Raw genomic sequence first — 17,891 nt, 5'->3', positions numbered from 1 at the left:
AGCTTAGCCAGGCATACTACGCTGCCGATGCAGGTTGCGTGGTGTACCAGTGGGAATGCAGTTCGCGCACCCTTTTGCACCGGCTGGATTGTTCCAAGCTTGCACCCTGCTCTGAGAGCCTGCTGTCCATGAGCATAGAGGAGCACCTTAGCCGTGGCCGGTGCCAGGTGACAGCCATGGCCTACGCCAGCGGTGCTCTGTATGTGGGCACCGCCTGGGGCTGCCTGGTGGTTGCCGAGGCAACTGCCCTGAGACCTCTCACCGTCTTTCGGCCCTTCGAAGAGCCAGTTGATGCCGTGCTGTCGTTGGGTGAGCGTGTGGCTGCCCTAGGGAGAGGCTATCGCAGCCTGCTGGCTCGCTTCCTGCCTAGCGCAATCACTGGAGAAGCCAGTCAGCTGTGCGCCCTCTTGTGGTGCACGGATGGATGGGTGCTTCCCTAGTGCCACTTTACGTCTCTTCCAGTTCCTTGCTAGATTCCCCGTATTTTGGATTTGCCTGCATTAGCTGAACTACTTAAAAGAAACCGCATCATGTTTCTTGGTTTACTGTGATGGAACAATGGTGCTAGACACGTATACGTGTGCAAGAGAATCCGGCAGAAAATTACGTCGGAATCTAGGTCATGTTCCACTGGCTCAATGAACTACACCGTGACGGGTCGTCATCTTGAATTGCTGCAAGCGTTTCGTGTGTTGGATTTGTGTGCAGAAGACTACAGTACTGGATATCCATTGCACAAACGACGATGTACGGGAGAGAACTATCGCACCTCTAATGTGAAACCCCGTCATATTCTCCTGTGTTTCAGGAGAACACTTGACGTGCTCACCGCCAGAGATATTGTTGCAAGTTATTGGTGGGAGGAAGATCGTGAGGATATGCTGAACCCTACGAAGTGGTGGTTCAGCTGTCACTGGTAAGGAAGCTCAAGGAAGGCATTGTGCCGTTTGGATAGGTACATCATCTGCATTCCACAACTGGCTTAACAGCGTCCAGCCTGATATTTTTATTGCTAACTACAAATGAAAGAAAAAAAGGCGGACTGGCTACACGATGACGGGGGCAGTCGTATCAACGCACTTTTTGCAGGCACTTCTTACACAAGATTTCTCACCGCCACGAGCAGCTGTTCAATTCGCATGACCACAAAGCGTGTGATACTCCTGCGGTAAGTTGCGCCTGCAAAGACTACTAGACTGTCATGGCACATTTCTTTTCGGAGTTTGCTCGCTGTAGCAATTATTTATTTTACGGACAATTATCTGAAAGTGTGGTTTGTTAGCTGTTCACTTTTGGCCACTAGATTCCCACGGCTTTGCAGAGCGCGTCAGTGATTAAGACATTTAGTGCTACCTGGTGCAATGGAGAGGTTATCATGAAAACACTGACCAATCAAGTTACAGTACAGTGACGCATTATCTTCAGCACTCAAGATTATTTGCTATTCGCTCATTTTTAACACCATACAAAGATTTTTTCAGCACCATAACAATATGCAGAGGCAAGACAAACGAGTAACCGCAATCTTTGTTTTGCTGAATGTGTTTCTGAAATGTGCACTTACTTGGTTGGTCGATGCCATCGCAGATTATGCGGTAGACTCCTTTCGAGGTCAACCTGCAGTTATATTTTTATGTCGTCGGCTGTACACCATGCAACAGAGCTGTGTTGTGTTCATAGAGAACTCTACAATGGTTCTTGTGCTGGTCTTGTCACAGGGATATTGTTCAACAAAGCTTATCCTAGAGCGAGTCTACAGCTGGGGCTCTAAACTCACATCATGCACCAGGTAGCACATATTATGCATAGTTCTTCATAGGCCGTTGCGTGGAATGTCTAGCCGAGGGATGAGATAGTTTTTAGATAGATATTTAGATCTGTGTTTTATTGAAGTGAGGGGAAAAAGGTCGAAAACTTTGGTGATGGGGGGGGAGGGGGTGTCTTCTGTGCTGCGCATATAGACATGCCACGTGTGGACCACATGCTTGAGACCTCGGCATGCATTTCTGTACCTCCTAAAAGCTGTGATGACTGCTGACTGAAGGACTCCAAGACCCAAATCAGCTAATGGAGAACGTGAACTGTGTGGATGGTACATTGAAAAGTTGTTTTTCGTGCAGTTGACAATTTACGCCTTTGCAAATAGACAATGGCAACGGAGACCAGCCATTCCTGAGCAGGGTCATGAATGTTTTTGTGTGCATGATGAGTGGCCGACAAAGTCTCTAGACTTGGTGAATGTCTGTAGAAGTTCATGTGCAGCTTGCCGGAAGGCAATTTTGCAACAAGGCACTGGGAGCAGTGCTTTTTAAGCATAAAATTCCACCACTGTTGTACAGTAAAAGCTCGTTAATTCGAATTGCTTGGGACTGGAAAAACTGCCCAGATGAACCGAATGCCAAATCATTAAAGGTAGCATGAAAACAATAAACAAATATGTGTTACATCAATGCACTTTTATTTCCTTGACGATTATGTAAATCTTATACTTGATTTTGCGTAAGAGCAGTGCAATATCTGCAATTTTTGTCATCCTGGGAGGTTATTCACAATTCGGCCACAGTGATAGACCTCTTGTATTTAATCAGCCCAAAATGTGCCGCCTCCACCATCACCACCTTACGCACGTGACGATAGTTCTTGCAGAAGTAAAATGGCCAGCAGTCGATAGTTTGTCCATTGTGGAGTAGCAAGAGAGATTACTGCCAACATGCCGACAGCGGCTGAAAGCTATTCATCTTCAGCAGCTTATTTCTGCCATTGTGCACGTATTGCATCAAGTTAAAACAAAGCTACTGAGTGTCAGATCTGCATGTGGACAAAACCGTTATCACCGACTCATGCGATGTGGGCGGTGCCACCTTGTTTCACTTGTCTGTGAGCGTCGTTTTTGCTCTTGTGCGTCGTATATTTGTGGCACTTTGCGCTCAACGCACTCTGAAGATTGTCTGAATCAAGTCTGTTGTGGCTAAATATGACTAAATTTACAAGAGGGTGACACAATTAAGCAATAAGTACACTGGCTGAGCCCAGGAAACACCTCTGAATTATCTGATTTTCCGAATTAAAGAGGGTCGAATGAACGAGCTTTTACTGTACTGGTATGCAAGTCAGTATACATACCATATTGATACGCTAAATTTTCCAAGAGTGCATAAAAAAGCAAAAAAAAAAAAGAAAAGAGCTGGAACAGCAATTCATTTGACCACACTGCTTGAATTTATTTTTTTATATTGGTGCTAATGGTTAGGCCAAGTATTCTGGCTCATTTGACTTTCACAAGCATGCTAATCGAAAAACATGCGACCCAAAAAATCAGTGAAAAGTCCCAACGATTATAGTACGCACTTTTATTAATCATTTACATCTGAGCACGATATTCCCCCTGTCTGGTTGCAATACTGCATTGCAAAAGCAATGGAAAAGGCATGTTCAACAATATGGGGTATTTGTTTGGGTTGGCCTGTATATGCTGTGATCATGCCAGGAAATGCTAGATCTTGGCTCAGAACAAATGAATCATGCTCCAATTTCTTTGTATATATGAGATTCTTTTTCCATTTTTTTTTTCGTAAGGTGCAGCTGTTTAATCTCAGTCACATATTTTGCCCTATGAGCGCAATGGAACAACCTTCATGCCTCAACAAGTTATGCAACGAATTCTTGGGCTGGGAACACTGCTAGGTATAGTCCGCATTGTAAAGGGCACTTAAACACTTCATTTACCCTACAATGCAGCCCCGAGTCACTCGTGATGTCAGGCTCCTAGATACGTATGTGGTCACATGTGCGAGCCAAAGTGTGAACTTCCAACTTTATCGGAAAGAACTCATGCTAAAGCAAAAAGAAAAATACTACTCTCTATAATAACTTTGCACTATGACAGGAAACTCATAGGTATGGCAATGAACAAGACATGTGCGGCTGCATGAATTAGTAATGAGGCATGTACAGGTAGTGTTATAGATGAGATTTGACAGAAAGTAGAATTAGGCCGCCCACATAATGAGTAATTCAGAATAGATACGTTTTAGTTGAAGGATATAGTGATCCAAGGTAATCGGAAACGGATGAAGTGTCGTGAGTTGGGAAACTGCCAGTGCAGGGCAGGCTTGCTTGACAAATGAGAGCTGTTTCTTCTCAGAGTTTATTTATTTATGCCGATGTTGACAGTGGCATGAGGAAGAGGTCGATATAAGTAAAAAAAAAAAGAAAAAAATAGAAGCAGCAGCTTTGCCATGTATTACAAGTATACGTCTTCAGGTGACTAGTTGGTGAAGCAGCTAAGTCATTTGTCTTGTCTCACATTTGTGGTGTCTTAAAACGCCTTTCATTTAAAAAATTCATCAAGTATCTCATTGAGAAAATGCACAAGCGTCCGCCTCGGTAGAACAGTGGCTAGGGTGCTCGGCTGCTGACCCCAAGGTCACAGGCTCGTTCACGACAGCGGCAGTCTCATTTCAATGGAGGCTAAATGGTAGAGGCCAGAGTACTGTGCGATGTCAGTGCCTGTTGAATAATCCCAGATGGTCAAAATTTTCGGAGCCCTTCACTACGGTGTCCCTAATATATATTATAGTTTAGTGACATAAAACCGCTCATATTATTATTATTATTATTATTATTATTATTAAGAAAATACGCGAGCAGTGCCGAGAAGTTCATTCATGGGATTATTGTCAGAACTACGATCACATTTTTGAGTTTTTTGCAATACCAGAACCACAGTATGATTATGACACACACACCATAGAGAGGCCCCGCTGCGGTGGTCTAGTGGCTAAGGTACTCGGCTGCTGACCCGCAGATCGCTGGATCGAATCCCGGCTGCGGCGGCTGCATTTCCGATGGCGGCGGAAATGTTGTAGGCCCGTGTGCTCCGATTTGGGTGCACGTTAAAGAACCCCAGGTGGTCGAAATTTCCGGAGCCCTCCACTACGGCGTCTCTCATAATCATATGGTGTCTTCGCGACGTTAAACCCCACACATCAATCAACACTATAGAGGAGTTTAGATTAATTTTGACCACCTGTGGCTCTTTGACAAAATATTTGTACAAGGTATATTTTTTGCTATTCACCCCCATTGAAATATGGTGGCTGTGGCTGGAAACGTGCTAATCCACTGTGGAGGGTATTGATCGTGTTCATGTTGCCATGATTACGAGAGATATCAATGATAAAAGGCACCCAGGCTAATTTTTAACATTCACCTTGAAGAATATGTTAAATATCCTAGTATTGCACTGACAGTGTGGCTGTATCTCAGCGTAGTTAAAGTGCAAAATTTCTCTTGCATTGGCACAGGGAAAAGATTCTGATTTTTGTGGAAATGATGGAACTCTCCTTAACATTGTTCAAAGTATGCTCGCTACTTAAAGTATGACCGAATTAGCTTATCATTCCATGTTTATGTCATAAAATTCCTTTTGTTCATAAATGTTATTGGTGTTATGGCTCCTTGAATTGGGGTGCTTTGGCGTGGATGTACTTGATGAAACTATGCGGCACTCTGGCTGCAATGCACTAGTTGACTACTATATGCTAATCTAGTGCAAACTGCTTGCTCCTTGATAAGCTTAAAAAATAGTTGAGCAGCTGCATTTCAGTCCTAAACCCATGCGTAATCAATTTGTTGTGACAAAATCGGCGACACAAAGGAGTGGAGGAGTTTATGTGCAACGTCAACTGTCGCTGTTAGAAAACATGGATGAAAAACAGTTTCTGAATAGAGGTTGTAGTTGGTCCTTCGACATTCGCATCTCAGTTATTGCATTAAGGTTACAAATTACTAAGTCACGGTAGAGGTTGGAAACTTTCAAGCAATGAGAAGTCATCAAACACGAGATGTCATTTGAGTCGAACATGGAATGGTCATTTGATTAGACCCTTCAACAAGACAAAGACGGGCACCTCAGTTAATATGTTTGCTCCAGCATATATCCTTGTTTGAGAATATCTCACCACTTAAGCTCATCACCAACTGCTTCTTGCCAAGAATGCATCTCACGTGACAGCTGTCTATGAAGAATTGCTTTCTTTTTATTGACCATTGTGCGTGTTTCATCATTTCCACCAGGTATAAAATGATCATACTGACAGATTTCTGTCTAATGATTTTTGCACGAAGCCCCGAGCCTCTAGAAAGAGCTTTCTCGAAGAGTGTCTATGGCAACCTGTGTGAATGCATTTGTAAGCTTATGTAAAATGTGTTTGCCACAAGCAAAAAGGATCTCTGCTTGAAACAAGATGTTAAGAGCTTAAAAACATTTCCTGAAGATCTTGTAAAGTATCGAAAGTGTGTGTATTATATTGCGGTTCCTTTGACAATTGAAGTTAACATATACAAATATCTGTATTCTGAACTTAGCTGCCATAAAAGAAAAAAAAAGCATGTGTTCCGATAAAGTTTTCAACTTGGACACCAAGTGCGAGTCAAACAATTTATTCTGTGCAAAAAACACTTATGCGAATGCCATGAACAATTATTTTATGGCTGAAGCCATCTTTAGTTCTTATTCAAGTTCTGTTAATAAATATCACAACACTGTAAAAGAATATTGTTGCATGTTCATAAAATAACAAATACAAGTTTAACGAATCAGTGAAAAAGTGCAACTATATAAAAACTCTACCTGGTATCCCAAAAAACATGCCTTGTTAAAGAAAATAAAATCTGATGTTCTCTATGTAGAGAAAATCTACTGGCATTTTATGCATCCATGACTGCTAACAACATATATTTTCGTATATACGGCTTTGAGTTCTTAAATATGCCACAGGTTTGCTAGAACACTGAAAACTAAACAAGTGGTTAATAAAACAGCAACGTAAACTATGCTTTTGTGCACATGTAATGCCTCTGTAACCACTAAACTCTATCCTTTAAACAAAATTATAAAAAATACATATTTGAGCAAGTCATAACCAAAAACTTAACAAATACAACAGTGAGAATTTGCTTTAATGATATTTGGAGCATTTCCAAGTTTTGCGTATCGAGGTTCCTTATTGAAAGGGCCATGGCGTAAAAAAACGTATAGCACTGCAATCACTTAGTAGACTCAGTGTTTTGCAATGCTGTATTAAGTGATCCAAAACTGGAGCATGCGGCAGTTCTGTTTCGGAGACTCTTCTCTTTTTTCCACACAGTTCATTGCCATACTAGCTTGTACTGCGGTATTAGCGCAATCCCTGCTGCCAATATTTTGCAAGCTGTGAACTGCTGCATTTGTATTAACAAAAAGTGCTCATCTTGAAGCACTTGGATATCTAGGAATGCATGCAAATAAGCATAGTGACAACAGAAAGAAGAAATGATTGCAAACATACCATTTGCTGTACGCATACGAGATGTAATGTCATTGTGATGTTTACGAACCCTCATAAAGTTTTGAATAGTGATAATTTGTTAATTAACAAGATGCTCGAGGGCTCTCAGGTGTGCTTGTTGGTTCATAAAAATTGTAGCACAATTCTGCGGAAGATATCATTAGTGAGCACACAAGATACACATGTCCTGTGTGTTAACTGTCCGGTGTTTTGCGCTGTCCTGCCATAGTAGAAAAAAAAAACACGCGTATTAAAAAAGCTCACATGCCATGGCCCTTTCCAATCGATGCTCAGGCACAAAATCAGCTTGCATTCATGCACACAATAGGTGGGTGTATCAAACCAGTGAAACCATTGCTATACACACAAAAGGGGTTAGAAAAGATACTGAGATAAAGAGCCCTTCCTAAAAATAAAGGACAAAGAAAAAGTTTAAAAGTGCTGTCTATCCTTAATCTGGCAATAAGTCGCACTGAAATGCTTTTACTCTTCAAATGTGCATCACAAAAACAAAGTACGAGTTTAAGAGACTCATCATTTTGGTCAAGGCTTCAATCACATTTGTGCATATGTTAAATAGACAAGCAATTTTTGGTACTTAGTAGAGCGAAACAGACAAGATACATGAGAAAGACAAAACAGGACAAGCGCTCATCCTGTTTAGTCTTTCTCGTGTATTTTTGTGTGATGAAAGAGAAATACAGCATTGAAGATTGGTAGATCTGTTCACTAGTTTCGTAAGTAATATCAATTTTGAGTACTGTCAACTTAGATGAAGTGTAGCTGCGAAGACCAAGTTTAATGTAATGAGACTATATACTTTGATTACAGCGAGTTTCATCAGCCACTTCTTTGGCAAATGAGACACGGGTTATTTAAAACAATTTTCACTCACACCTACACAGACCAACAGTATTCAGTCATTTAACACTCGCAATAATGCAGTTGAGGAGGCCTGCCACATACTTGTTAAGAAACAGCATGCAAGCCCAGTTAAAGCCGTTTGCTTCTCACACTCCACATCTTAATGCCTCTTGGATCTGTGCATCTTGTACAGCTTCTTTATCTTACGTTGCTGTCATTATCCATGCCTTAACCTTATCACAACACCTCCACATTTCTTTTTTCCTTCAAAAAAGCCATCACAATGCCTGAGGTAACGATAACAATCTTGAGCAGCTTTACGATAATCTGTCTTGTGCGCAGTGTTGGTGTTTTGAAGAAAAAGCTCAACACAACACACTGGAAAACAGGCATGGGCCTGAGATCCCTTTAGTAGTAAGACCCGTGTCTCCCCTTCATTAGGAAAGCTGTGAGCAATGCGCCAAACCAGAGATTTCGTTCAAAAAGTAAACGAACAGAGGTTGAGCAAAGTTTTAAAACGTATAATCAAGAAGCTTACTGCAAAACAACAAGCAGTAGGCAGTCAAGGTGAAAGGAAATCAGTGTAAGCTAACACCTAGTCGCTGAAAAAAAGAGCTGCTGTATGTGAAAGATTGCACTGGAGTGTAAAGCAAAAACACATAAATGGTATCATTCAGTAAAATGAACACAGATAACGCTGTAGTGCTGGTACAGATATGTAAGCAGGTCTCTATGACATGTACTACGCTAGATCTGCCAGTAGCTGACGCTCCCGCTGTAGTCGAGGCCAGCGCGTGCAGTGTAATCCATTTAATCCACTATAATGGAAAAATTGCACTACTATGCCAACAGCATTAGCAGCTAGACTTCACATCAAAGCGAGGAGAAGTGCTCCACAGACAGACATGAGCCTAAAATACTACATTCTAATGTTTGAGAGCCCCCCAGAAGGTTTCGCTGCAAATATTGCTTACACACGGCAAGGCATAACTGCGCGGATGTGTTTTACCGTAGGATCTTTTCAGTCTGTTCATTACTGAACAAGCTAAAAGAAATTGAACTGCTTTGTTACTGTACCTCCTGGAAACAAGCTTCACATCCACTACATATGCTCTTTTGCCCCAACTAGTGACTGCATATTTACGTGATGCACACCTTTCATTCCTTTTGCTTGTCTTTCTATTTTGATTGGCATATACTCGGCACTGCATGCCCAGCATTGGATTAAAAACCGATGTCACGTGCTGTGATCAGCGGCACTTCAACATAGAACATGAATTCAGGTTACATTTACCCCCATTTGGAAGGATAGGTTTTTCTGAAGAATGGATGTACGGCTTTTTTTATCTGAAGTTTATACTATTTTCATGCCATGCAGGTTTTTCATACTTTGCAGATGCACTAGGCACTGAGCACTGCGCGTTTTTGAGTTTCATGCTGGCGTAAGCCAAGTGAGGGGCTCTATAACTTGAATATTAATTAGAGACGTTTACCTCCACAGAGAATGACTTCACGTACATAAACACACACCATAAAATTAGTCTGTCATCTTAAACAAACATGTAAGGCTTTCCCAATAAGCCTGTGCTGGTTAGCTCAGCATTGTAACATTCAAACGATCTTTTTATCAGGCAAGATTACTTTTTCTCTCTTTTTTTTTGTACCAATGCCCTTCTTTTTTCTCTTTCCCCTTTCTGATGCTACCCTCAGCTAAAGTTGCAAGGAATTTGTGCCATAAAAGAAAGGAACATTCGTTGTAGTGACAGCACAAAGGCAACTCAAGTAATAAAACCACTCCTGCGAGAAATAATGTAGCGGATGCAAGCCATACAAAGCGGAGGGACGTGGCAATAAAAATGCTGGGTTTGCTCACTTAACCCTTGCCAGCTCATTCAAATAAATCATTTATGAACTCGATTAACCAGTCACGATCAACTTCAATTCTTTGTACATGTAGTAAAATGTCAGTATTTATGCTTATCTGTTCGTCTTGAACTTTGAACAGCACAACATGAGAAGAAATCGCGTGTACTATGCTGTTCAATATTCGAGACGTTAACAACTCGAGTGGTAGCTCGAATGGCGTACGAGAGCATTCGCAAGGAGACCTACACGAGTTCTAATGCTGCTGCAACGGATAGCGTTGAGCCTCGGATTACGCAGGTGGTTGAAGATTGTTTTAGGTGCCACGCCCCGCCTTGTGAGAGACTACGCTGGCAACATTGAATTGTTGCCGGACTAGACATGCGCCGGGGCTGGGTAGCCTCAGGCGGAAAGCAGCAGCAGGGGCTCCTCGTCTTCTTGGCTGGAATTGCTGTGTGGCTGGCCGCACACCACCAGTGCCACCAGACCCACTGTAGTACACAGGAACACGCTAGCAGCTGTGTAAACAAGAGAGAAAAAGAGTGACGTGGATGAAAAGATACTTGCATAATTTCTGCATAATATTATATGATGTGTCGAGTTCATTATCTGCGTGCCTGTGCGGTGTCATGAAGGTCACATGACCGAAGAGTTGAGTTACTAAATCAGACGAAACTATGTTGATCGTGACGCTAAATGATGACGATGATGATGCTAAAAATAAGTCTACCCTCACATACACTCGCTGACAGCTTACCTGTTCAACAGTTTTCATTGTGCATAAACTGGCTAAGCTTTTCACTGCTTTTGCTTCTAGGGCACAATCTTCTAGTGTGCAGTCGCAGTAACAACAAGAAAGTCAGAATGGGAACTTGCTCTGCAACTTAGAAGTGTGGCAGTTTAGGCTAGTTGGTATGACATGACGATAGTTATAGCGCGAGAATAGAACGATGACAGAGTCGTGTCATGTCCTCCTTGTCTCTTTGTCGTCGTTCTGTTCTCGCACTATGACTATCGTCTTGCTCTGCAACTTGCTCAAGAGGGATAACAAAAAATATGTTCATGCATTTAACAAGGGTGACACAGCAGCCATATAGCACATTTTTTATTCGATTCTGGTTTGTGGTGCAAACATGCTTCAAAAGCATGAAATTTGCTAAGATTACATCGAACTACTCCAAAACAGCTTCAAGAGAAAGAATTTTGACGCCCGTGTCGGCTTCGATAGGGAAAAAGGCACAGTTCACGACATGATTTTCCAAGAAGCGCCAAGGATAGCAAAAAAAATGAGACGATTGCAGAACATAGACATGTGAAAGCATGTTTTCATACATCTATGTGAACAAAAACACACTCGCACTTAAGAGACTCCTAAAGATGTTTTATCATGCCCCAAAAACGTGCTGCCATGCCCCACAAAACGTACTGCCGTATCCCGAGCAGGCTGCTTCCACTCTTTGGCTATGCATTCTGTCACTTGGCGAAGGATATCATGTGGCGTGCATAACAGGGTCCACCTACAGGTTCTTTGCTGTGCATAGCGTGTTCCTCCAGTTGCTGTGGCTTTCGTGCCGAAGCTGCTGCGTGTAATCACCCACACATACGTTTGACAAGGCTGTTCGTGCCATTATGCGCTATACCATAACACAGGTGATGTGAGTACCTTGCTGCGCCAAAGCAGCGACAACTAGCTTCCTGCATTCGACGAATCGCCACGATGCGCTAGAAGTTTTGCATGAGAAGGCAGCAGTGGAGTGATGTGAAGTGCATTTGTGTCATCCCGTAATAAAAACGTGCAGCACCCTTGCAATGACGATGAGCTTGCAGTACCACAGACGTGCGTTTGACGAGATACTAGTCAGGGCGGTGAGGTTGCTTGGTGCCCATGCCACACTCTGGAAGGGTGTGTATTAGGTGGCAGAAAATGGTGGTGCAGCATGCTTTTGTCATCGCCTGTTAAAAGCCTGCAGTACACTTGACTGACTTTGACTACGTGGCTGAGCAGATAGCTGAAGTTTTCCCGAAAAAAAAACACACAAAAAACAATGGTCTTCAGGAACCTAGCAAAAGCCAGAGCAGTAATCTGCTAAATCATATTACGGATTTTAAGCAAAGGCCTGCAACTATGTAACTACAGTTATGCAATCACAACTTTTTCATTTTTTCAGAAGTGTTATATGTTCTTGTTTTTCTTCTTATGAAATGTTTTGAAGTTAACCTAGTTTTTTGAACATTTGTTCAATTATTTCATATGTCATTTGTTACTCGAGCTGATAGGTAGCGTGGTATATAAAAAGGCAACATAGTGTATACGTGGCAATAATCTGTTAAAAAACTTTCTCCAAAGGCCGCTTCAGTGGTAATCTAAGCCAATTAAACTAATTGTCCCCCAAGGCTGCAACAAATTTGTTTTTTAAAGCTCTCTAAGATGACATATTAGTAAATACCACTAAGTGCTCCAAATTAAGATTTTGCTCCAAAATCCAAATTGTGATGCTACAAACACTGCTTGTAATTCAATTTGAGTCATCTCAGCTTTGATTTAGTTAAACCATTCAGTTAGACCAAACCAACATGAAGTGTTTAGGGTGAACATAACTATCAGTGGTTTATTCAGGTTCTGCTACTTTAAAATAAATATTAAATTTCGAGTCGATTTTCCCCAGCCCCATTTCAACATAGCTGAACGAATTGTCTTCATTTTATGTCTGCATGAGTTTGTAATGATGGCTTAGAAATTAAATAATTTCATTGCTTGAGGTTCCTTAATTATGTATTAGTAAAGTTTCGCCTCACATATTCAAGAAATCTTATGTGACGGTAGTTCTGCTTTGTATTTTTTGCATTTCATCGCAGATTCCTTTTATATTTTTTGCCAGAGCAAAAGCATGTGGAAAAAGCACAAACATCCCTAGGACAGGTGTGCCTCACCAGTAACCTTTGCATCAGTCTTTGATAACGGAGTGTTTTAGTAGCACTGGATTACCATACTGTGATTATTGAAATACCATACAGTCGTCAGCATGCGGCTTCTTTTAAAAATTTTGGCCGCTGCAGTTGCCCACTGCAACTGGTAACTTGAGTACGGTATTTTAGTACCGTACTATCGTGACTGCTAAAAAAAGCTGTTAGTAACCTGGTGTTCACATTGATGTGAGGTGGTGCATTGCTTATAGTTTTTACTAAACAGCGTGGGCAAACAACTGTAGCGAACAGTCTTCAACATATCTTGATAAATAGAAGCATTAGTAATCCTGAGTAACACACGCTGCCACTATGAAGTTATTCTTGAGCAAACACAAGAAAAGTACGCACCAGCCAGCAGTAGGGGTAGGTTGCTAGGTGCCGGCTGGAACATGTGTCGCACGGCGTGCAAGGACCCGTTGGACGGCCACGACGGCAAGCCTAGCAGGTGACCCATGAGCGGATAAAGGTGCACACTTGCCAGCGGACCCACGTGCTGGCCTTTTCTCAGTGCCGGACCCCGAGCCACAAACAGTGGATGCATCCAGTCAAGGCTGGGGCGATAGCCGTGGTTTCCATCTGGGAGCAATGATAGGCAGGCATGTTTTGTACGCAGTACTCAAATGCAGCATTTTCTTTAATGACAGAGTCACCAGAAAGTGAAGATACCTTGCAGAAACCATGAGACAGCACCCTTAAGAAGGTCATGACATGAAAATTTTTAGATTTCCTTTATTTTCTGTGTCAAATTTGCACCAAATCCTCAAGAGTTTACAAAATAATCTGGTAAGTGTGAGTGCACTCTGAATAATTTAATTACAGCATATTTTCAAGAGCTAGTTTCAGTTCCTACTGTACCCTGCCATCATGATATCGGGAAGTTTTCATGTCAGCTCCACTCCGTGGCTCCACAAGTGGCCATTTTGAGTGTTTCTGGCGAGGCACAAGCGGCCATTTTAAATGTTTTTGTGCACAACCTTGCCACAACTAGCCGTACTGGTGTGTGAAGTCACCAGAATTGACACTGCAGCCCTACATTACAATAGTGATTATGACGTTCGCCATGAGAAAATAGACTTTAATGTCAAAATAAAATGTCAGTGTTTTTTTTTTGTATAACAGAGTAAACGCGTCTATGAATATTGGTGTCAGTATCCCTTTAAAAGTATGTGAAAATTGCAAGTTTTGAATATTGGATCAAATATGGCATTTGATTCAGCCTTTGTGTCAAACTGACACGTTTTATGAATAAGACTCTTATTCATAAAACAATTATGTTATAAGTGCACACAATAAACTCAAAGCTGGCACAAAATTATAATAGAATATTAGATTTCATTCCCATGGGCACAGCATGGGCATAAAACATGGGATCTTTCATAGTGCAGTGGGCTATGTCACTCGAGAAGCCAGACTTTGCTGGTCATGAATTGCTCTCCAAAGTTTTGTGAATGTGAGCTATGTGCTTATTGGTTCCCGACGTCTTATTTGCAGCTGTCATTTTCAAATTATAAATTTCAGAATGTGACTTGTTTCGTATTAGCTGTAAAAATAGCTGTTCAGTATTAAGAAAACCATTCTAAAAGTATGTGGTTCAATTATAGCTTATTCTATTCGTATTGAATTAAATCTTAAACACACCTCTACTAAGAACCTATTTACAAAGACGCCCATCCTTTTTGTTTCCTTCTTCAACAAGTAGAATGGTACCCACATGTACTGTATCTCTGTGATGTTTTTTTTTTTCATAGTGATAACACATAAAGCTCAGAGTACATAATAACCTCACACTAATCCTGGCTGAAATCTGCTCTGCACCGTTATGCAGAAAAGTGCAAGTCCCATAACACTAGCATATTGAACCAAAACTGAACAGAAAGAAATTGTAGTCTTTCCATAAATCAAGCAGAATAAAACATTATCTTTTTGTATCTCTCCATTGAAAAAAGAATATCTTTGGTATAACTTGGTTGATTTCTCTTAATCTTTTTATCCATGCACAGCGAGAAGTTGCAATTCGCAACTCCACACATGCTCCTTGTTATTCTAGATGTGGTCGCAAAGCTAATTAAGTCTTTAACAAGCTACATTTGAAAGCAGCCACATTAACAGTGTACTAGTAAGAATTTGAAATTTGTGATCGCCCATCAAATAGTTGTTGGATGAAAATGCTTCCCATTTGGAAGGTTACTTTTAATTCATTTTGTAAATATTTGTGGACCTTTATTTTTCTTTTCTTTAGGTGATTTCATAAAGCTCAGAAGTGTTGTGGAGATATATATTAACATATGTTTCCCATAATTATTCTTTGCTATGCAAATGAATATCACCTGGTTCAAAATGAATGAGGCTATTATCTTTTCTTGTTGAACTGTGACAAAAGAATGCTTGGTTCAGTGCACACACACTTCAGCTTTGTCCCCACCATGGTTACTGCAAATGGTTTTGCTGTTGTGCAAGATTAAGTATATCGTGCACTTTTTCTGCTTTAAATGAAGGTGTCTTGATCCCAGTATATAATTTTCAATTACCATTGCAAGAAGATGAAAGAAAGCACTATAAGAGAGCTGCAAAGAACAGGCAACATGGCCAACTGGCCGAAATCTTTCTTTTAGAGATGTTTTCAGCTTTATAACTTCATACTATAGTCACATACATGGCTGTTGGTCTTTTTAATGTAATGTCAGTCTTCTAAATGAACACTGAGACCAGATATGAAAATGGAACATTAAACAATGCTGTGATTTCTATGCTGCATTCTTCATAGCGACGTCACCCGGCAACAATTCACTGCAGTTTGTGTTGTTGTTAGTATGCTCCATATTACACAATCTCCAGGCATTACACAACACCTTCATCTCAGAATTATGTGTTCACGTAACTTTACCTACACGAGACATCCTAATATATAAAAAGTAAATTACTAGGCAAGGTGGCCCGGTATTTACGATTTGCAGTGCAAAAGGACTCGATACAGAAGACAGGTCACGATGCCATGAAATAGTTTTACGTTTTTGAAGCAACCGCGCACTTCTGTCATCTCTTTCTTCGTGTTTGCAAGTGTGTTAACATTGTAATGTGTACAGCACACCGCACAAGCCTGATATGTGCCTCTGATAATTAGAATGATGAATCTGAGTGTGAGGTAAGCAAAGCTTACCCTATTTATACACAGGGGAACGATTGCATCAGTGCGCTTTTGATTGCTTTGCGTAACTGTAAAATTAGTTGCTTGTTAAAAACGTGATGGCCTGTTTTGCCGACAAGCGTAACTTGACTATTTCTCGCCTATCTCTCTGCAAGTACTGCGTTTTTGTTGATCTTACAAGCAAAGCTTGTGTATATATGTTGAGTTTTTCGGCAATAAACCAATGGTCGTTAGTTCAGCACCCTGCCGTCGTTCTTTCACCGTCCAGTGTCAAGCACTGTTTGTTTGTGTCTTAATGACGAGTATATTCCATAAACCTAAGGGCTCAGTCAGTGCTTACAGGTGCGGTTCCCTCTCTCCGACTTCTTCGAGATTACCAAGTCCCATCCTGGTTCGGCTTCGGCCAAGATGGGGAGGATACGAACGTTGTTTCGGTAGTGGTACTCGGGCGGAATCTCTTCGGACCTGTACACTCGAATGTGGAGTCGCGCGGCCGCCTCTTGCAGCTTCGCGTACACTTCGTGCTCGCGGCCCTGCGCCGGAAGTATGTTCCACACGGGACTGGTGCCGTACGCGCGGAAGGAGTCCGGCGGTAGCACTTCGTCCAATGCGGAGACCCTGGTCACGGGCGCCATGCCGTGATCGCTCACCACGATCAGGTGGATGCGGTCCCACAGTTTGGCTCGCTTCAAAGCCGCCACCAGCTCTCCCACTAACGCGTCCACTTGCTCGACGCGAGCACCGGTGACGGGAGACATCGGGCCGTGTTCGTGACCCGTCGCGTCTGGCTCTTCGTAGTAGAAGAAGACGCAGTTGGCCGGCTCCTTCGGATGCAGGAACCAGCTGACGACGCGGTCCACGCGATCGCTGAAGTTCAGGGACGGGTCGTAGCTCTGCACGTAGTGCGCTGACACGCCGTGAATCGCCACGTCGCCTCCAGGCCACATCATACTGCCGCTACGGCCGCCGTGCAGTTGATTCGCCGCCCAGATGGGCAGAGAGTGACCGTTGTCCCACCACCTGGGATCGCGGCTCGACTCGTCGAACGAGTCGTTGAGCACGGGATCGAACATTGCGTTACCGACGATACCGTGACTCTCTTCGTAAAGGCCAGTGGCGATGGTGAAGTGGTTGGGGAACGTCTTGGTTACGTACGCATTGCGCAGGTACTCGGCCTGCACGCCTTCTGTGGCCAACCGGTCGATGTGCGGCGTTTTGTAAAGAGAGCGGTACTTGTACCAGAAGCCGTCGAGAGACAGAACCAACAGCAGCGGCGGGAAGCTGCCGTGGGCGCAGACCCAAAACGCGCAGCACGTGAACCACACGGAGAGCATTTCGAGGGCAGCTTCCGATGTCACCTGTCGTTGAAGTTGAGGGCACTACTACTGCGTCGACTCTCATATTTGACGTTGCATTCCTCTCGGCTGCCTGGTCACGGTTAACGCGCCTTCCGACGCGGCAGCTGCGTCCCTGACACAGTCCGTTGGCCGCGAAAATACGCTCATTTTTTCCGCACTTGCTGAGGCACGCGCAACTCCACGGACGGCCGAGGTTTTTCCACACCGTCGCTACTTTCGTTGTAGTTGGTTCCTGTCACAAGTGTCATGCTCTTTTGTTTTTGTTGTGCTTTTTCCGCGCCAATCAGTGTTACCAGATAATGCGTGGTATTGTCTAAAAATTTTGTCAACCTCACGTAATTATCAAATCAATTTTGCGTAATT

General features: G+C 42.5%; 3 protein-coding genes across 4 annotated transcripts in view; 1 reads left to right on the top strand and 2 right to left on the bottom strand.

Annotated features, from left to right (window-relative positions):
• Positions 1-6,688, top strand: part of Lrrk (Leucine-rich repeat kinase) — a 64,625-nt gene extending 57,937 nt beyond the window's left edge. For both annotated transcript variants that reach the window (XM_075895154.1, XM_075895153.1), the window contains exon 34: positions 34-6,688. In XM_075895154.1, the coding sequence (XP_075751269.1) occupies positions 34-440 (407 nt within the window). In that variant the 3' untranslated portion in view covers positions 441-6,688. The remainder of the gene's footprint in view (positions 1-33) is intronic.
• LOC142817717 (uncharacterized) overlaps positions 1-17,891 on the bottom strand; it is a 146,366-nt gene that overhangs the window by 50,873 nt on the left and 77,602 nt on the right. The gene's annotated exons all lie outside the window — the stretch shown is intronic.
• Positions 6,429-17,803, bottom strand: LOC119174756 (ectonucleotide pyrophosphatase/phosphodiesterase family member 5-like). The gene is made up of 3 exons (XM_037425801.2): positions 16,511-17,803; positions 13,374-13,601; positions 6,429-10,576 (listed from the first exon to the last, which is right to left on the bottom strand). The coding sequence occupies exons 1-3, from the start codon at positions 17,502-17,504 to the stop codon at positions 10,461-10,463; spliced, it is 1,338 nt and encodes a 445-aa protein (XP_037281698.2). The 5' UTR covers positions 17,505-17,803; the 3' UTR covers positions 6,429-10,460.

This window comes from Rhipicephalus microplus, chromosome 5 (genome assembly GCF_043290135.1).
Source record: "Rhipicephalus microplus isolate Deutch F79 chromosome 5, USDA_Rmic, whole genome shotgun sequence".
Classification (NCBI taxonomy): domain Eukaryota; kingdom Metazoa; phylum Arthropoda; class Arachnida; order Ixodida; family Ixodidae; genus Rhipicephalus; species Rhipicephalus microplus.
Note: the sequence above shows the minus strand (reverse complement) of the source record. Positions and strands in the feature narration are given on the sequence as shown.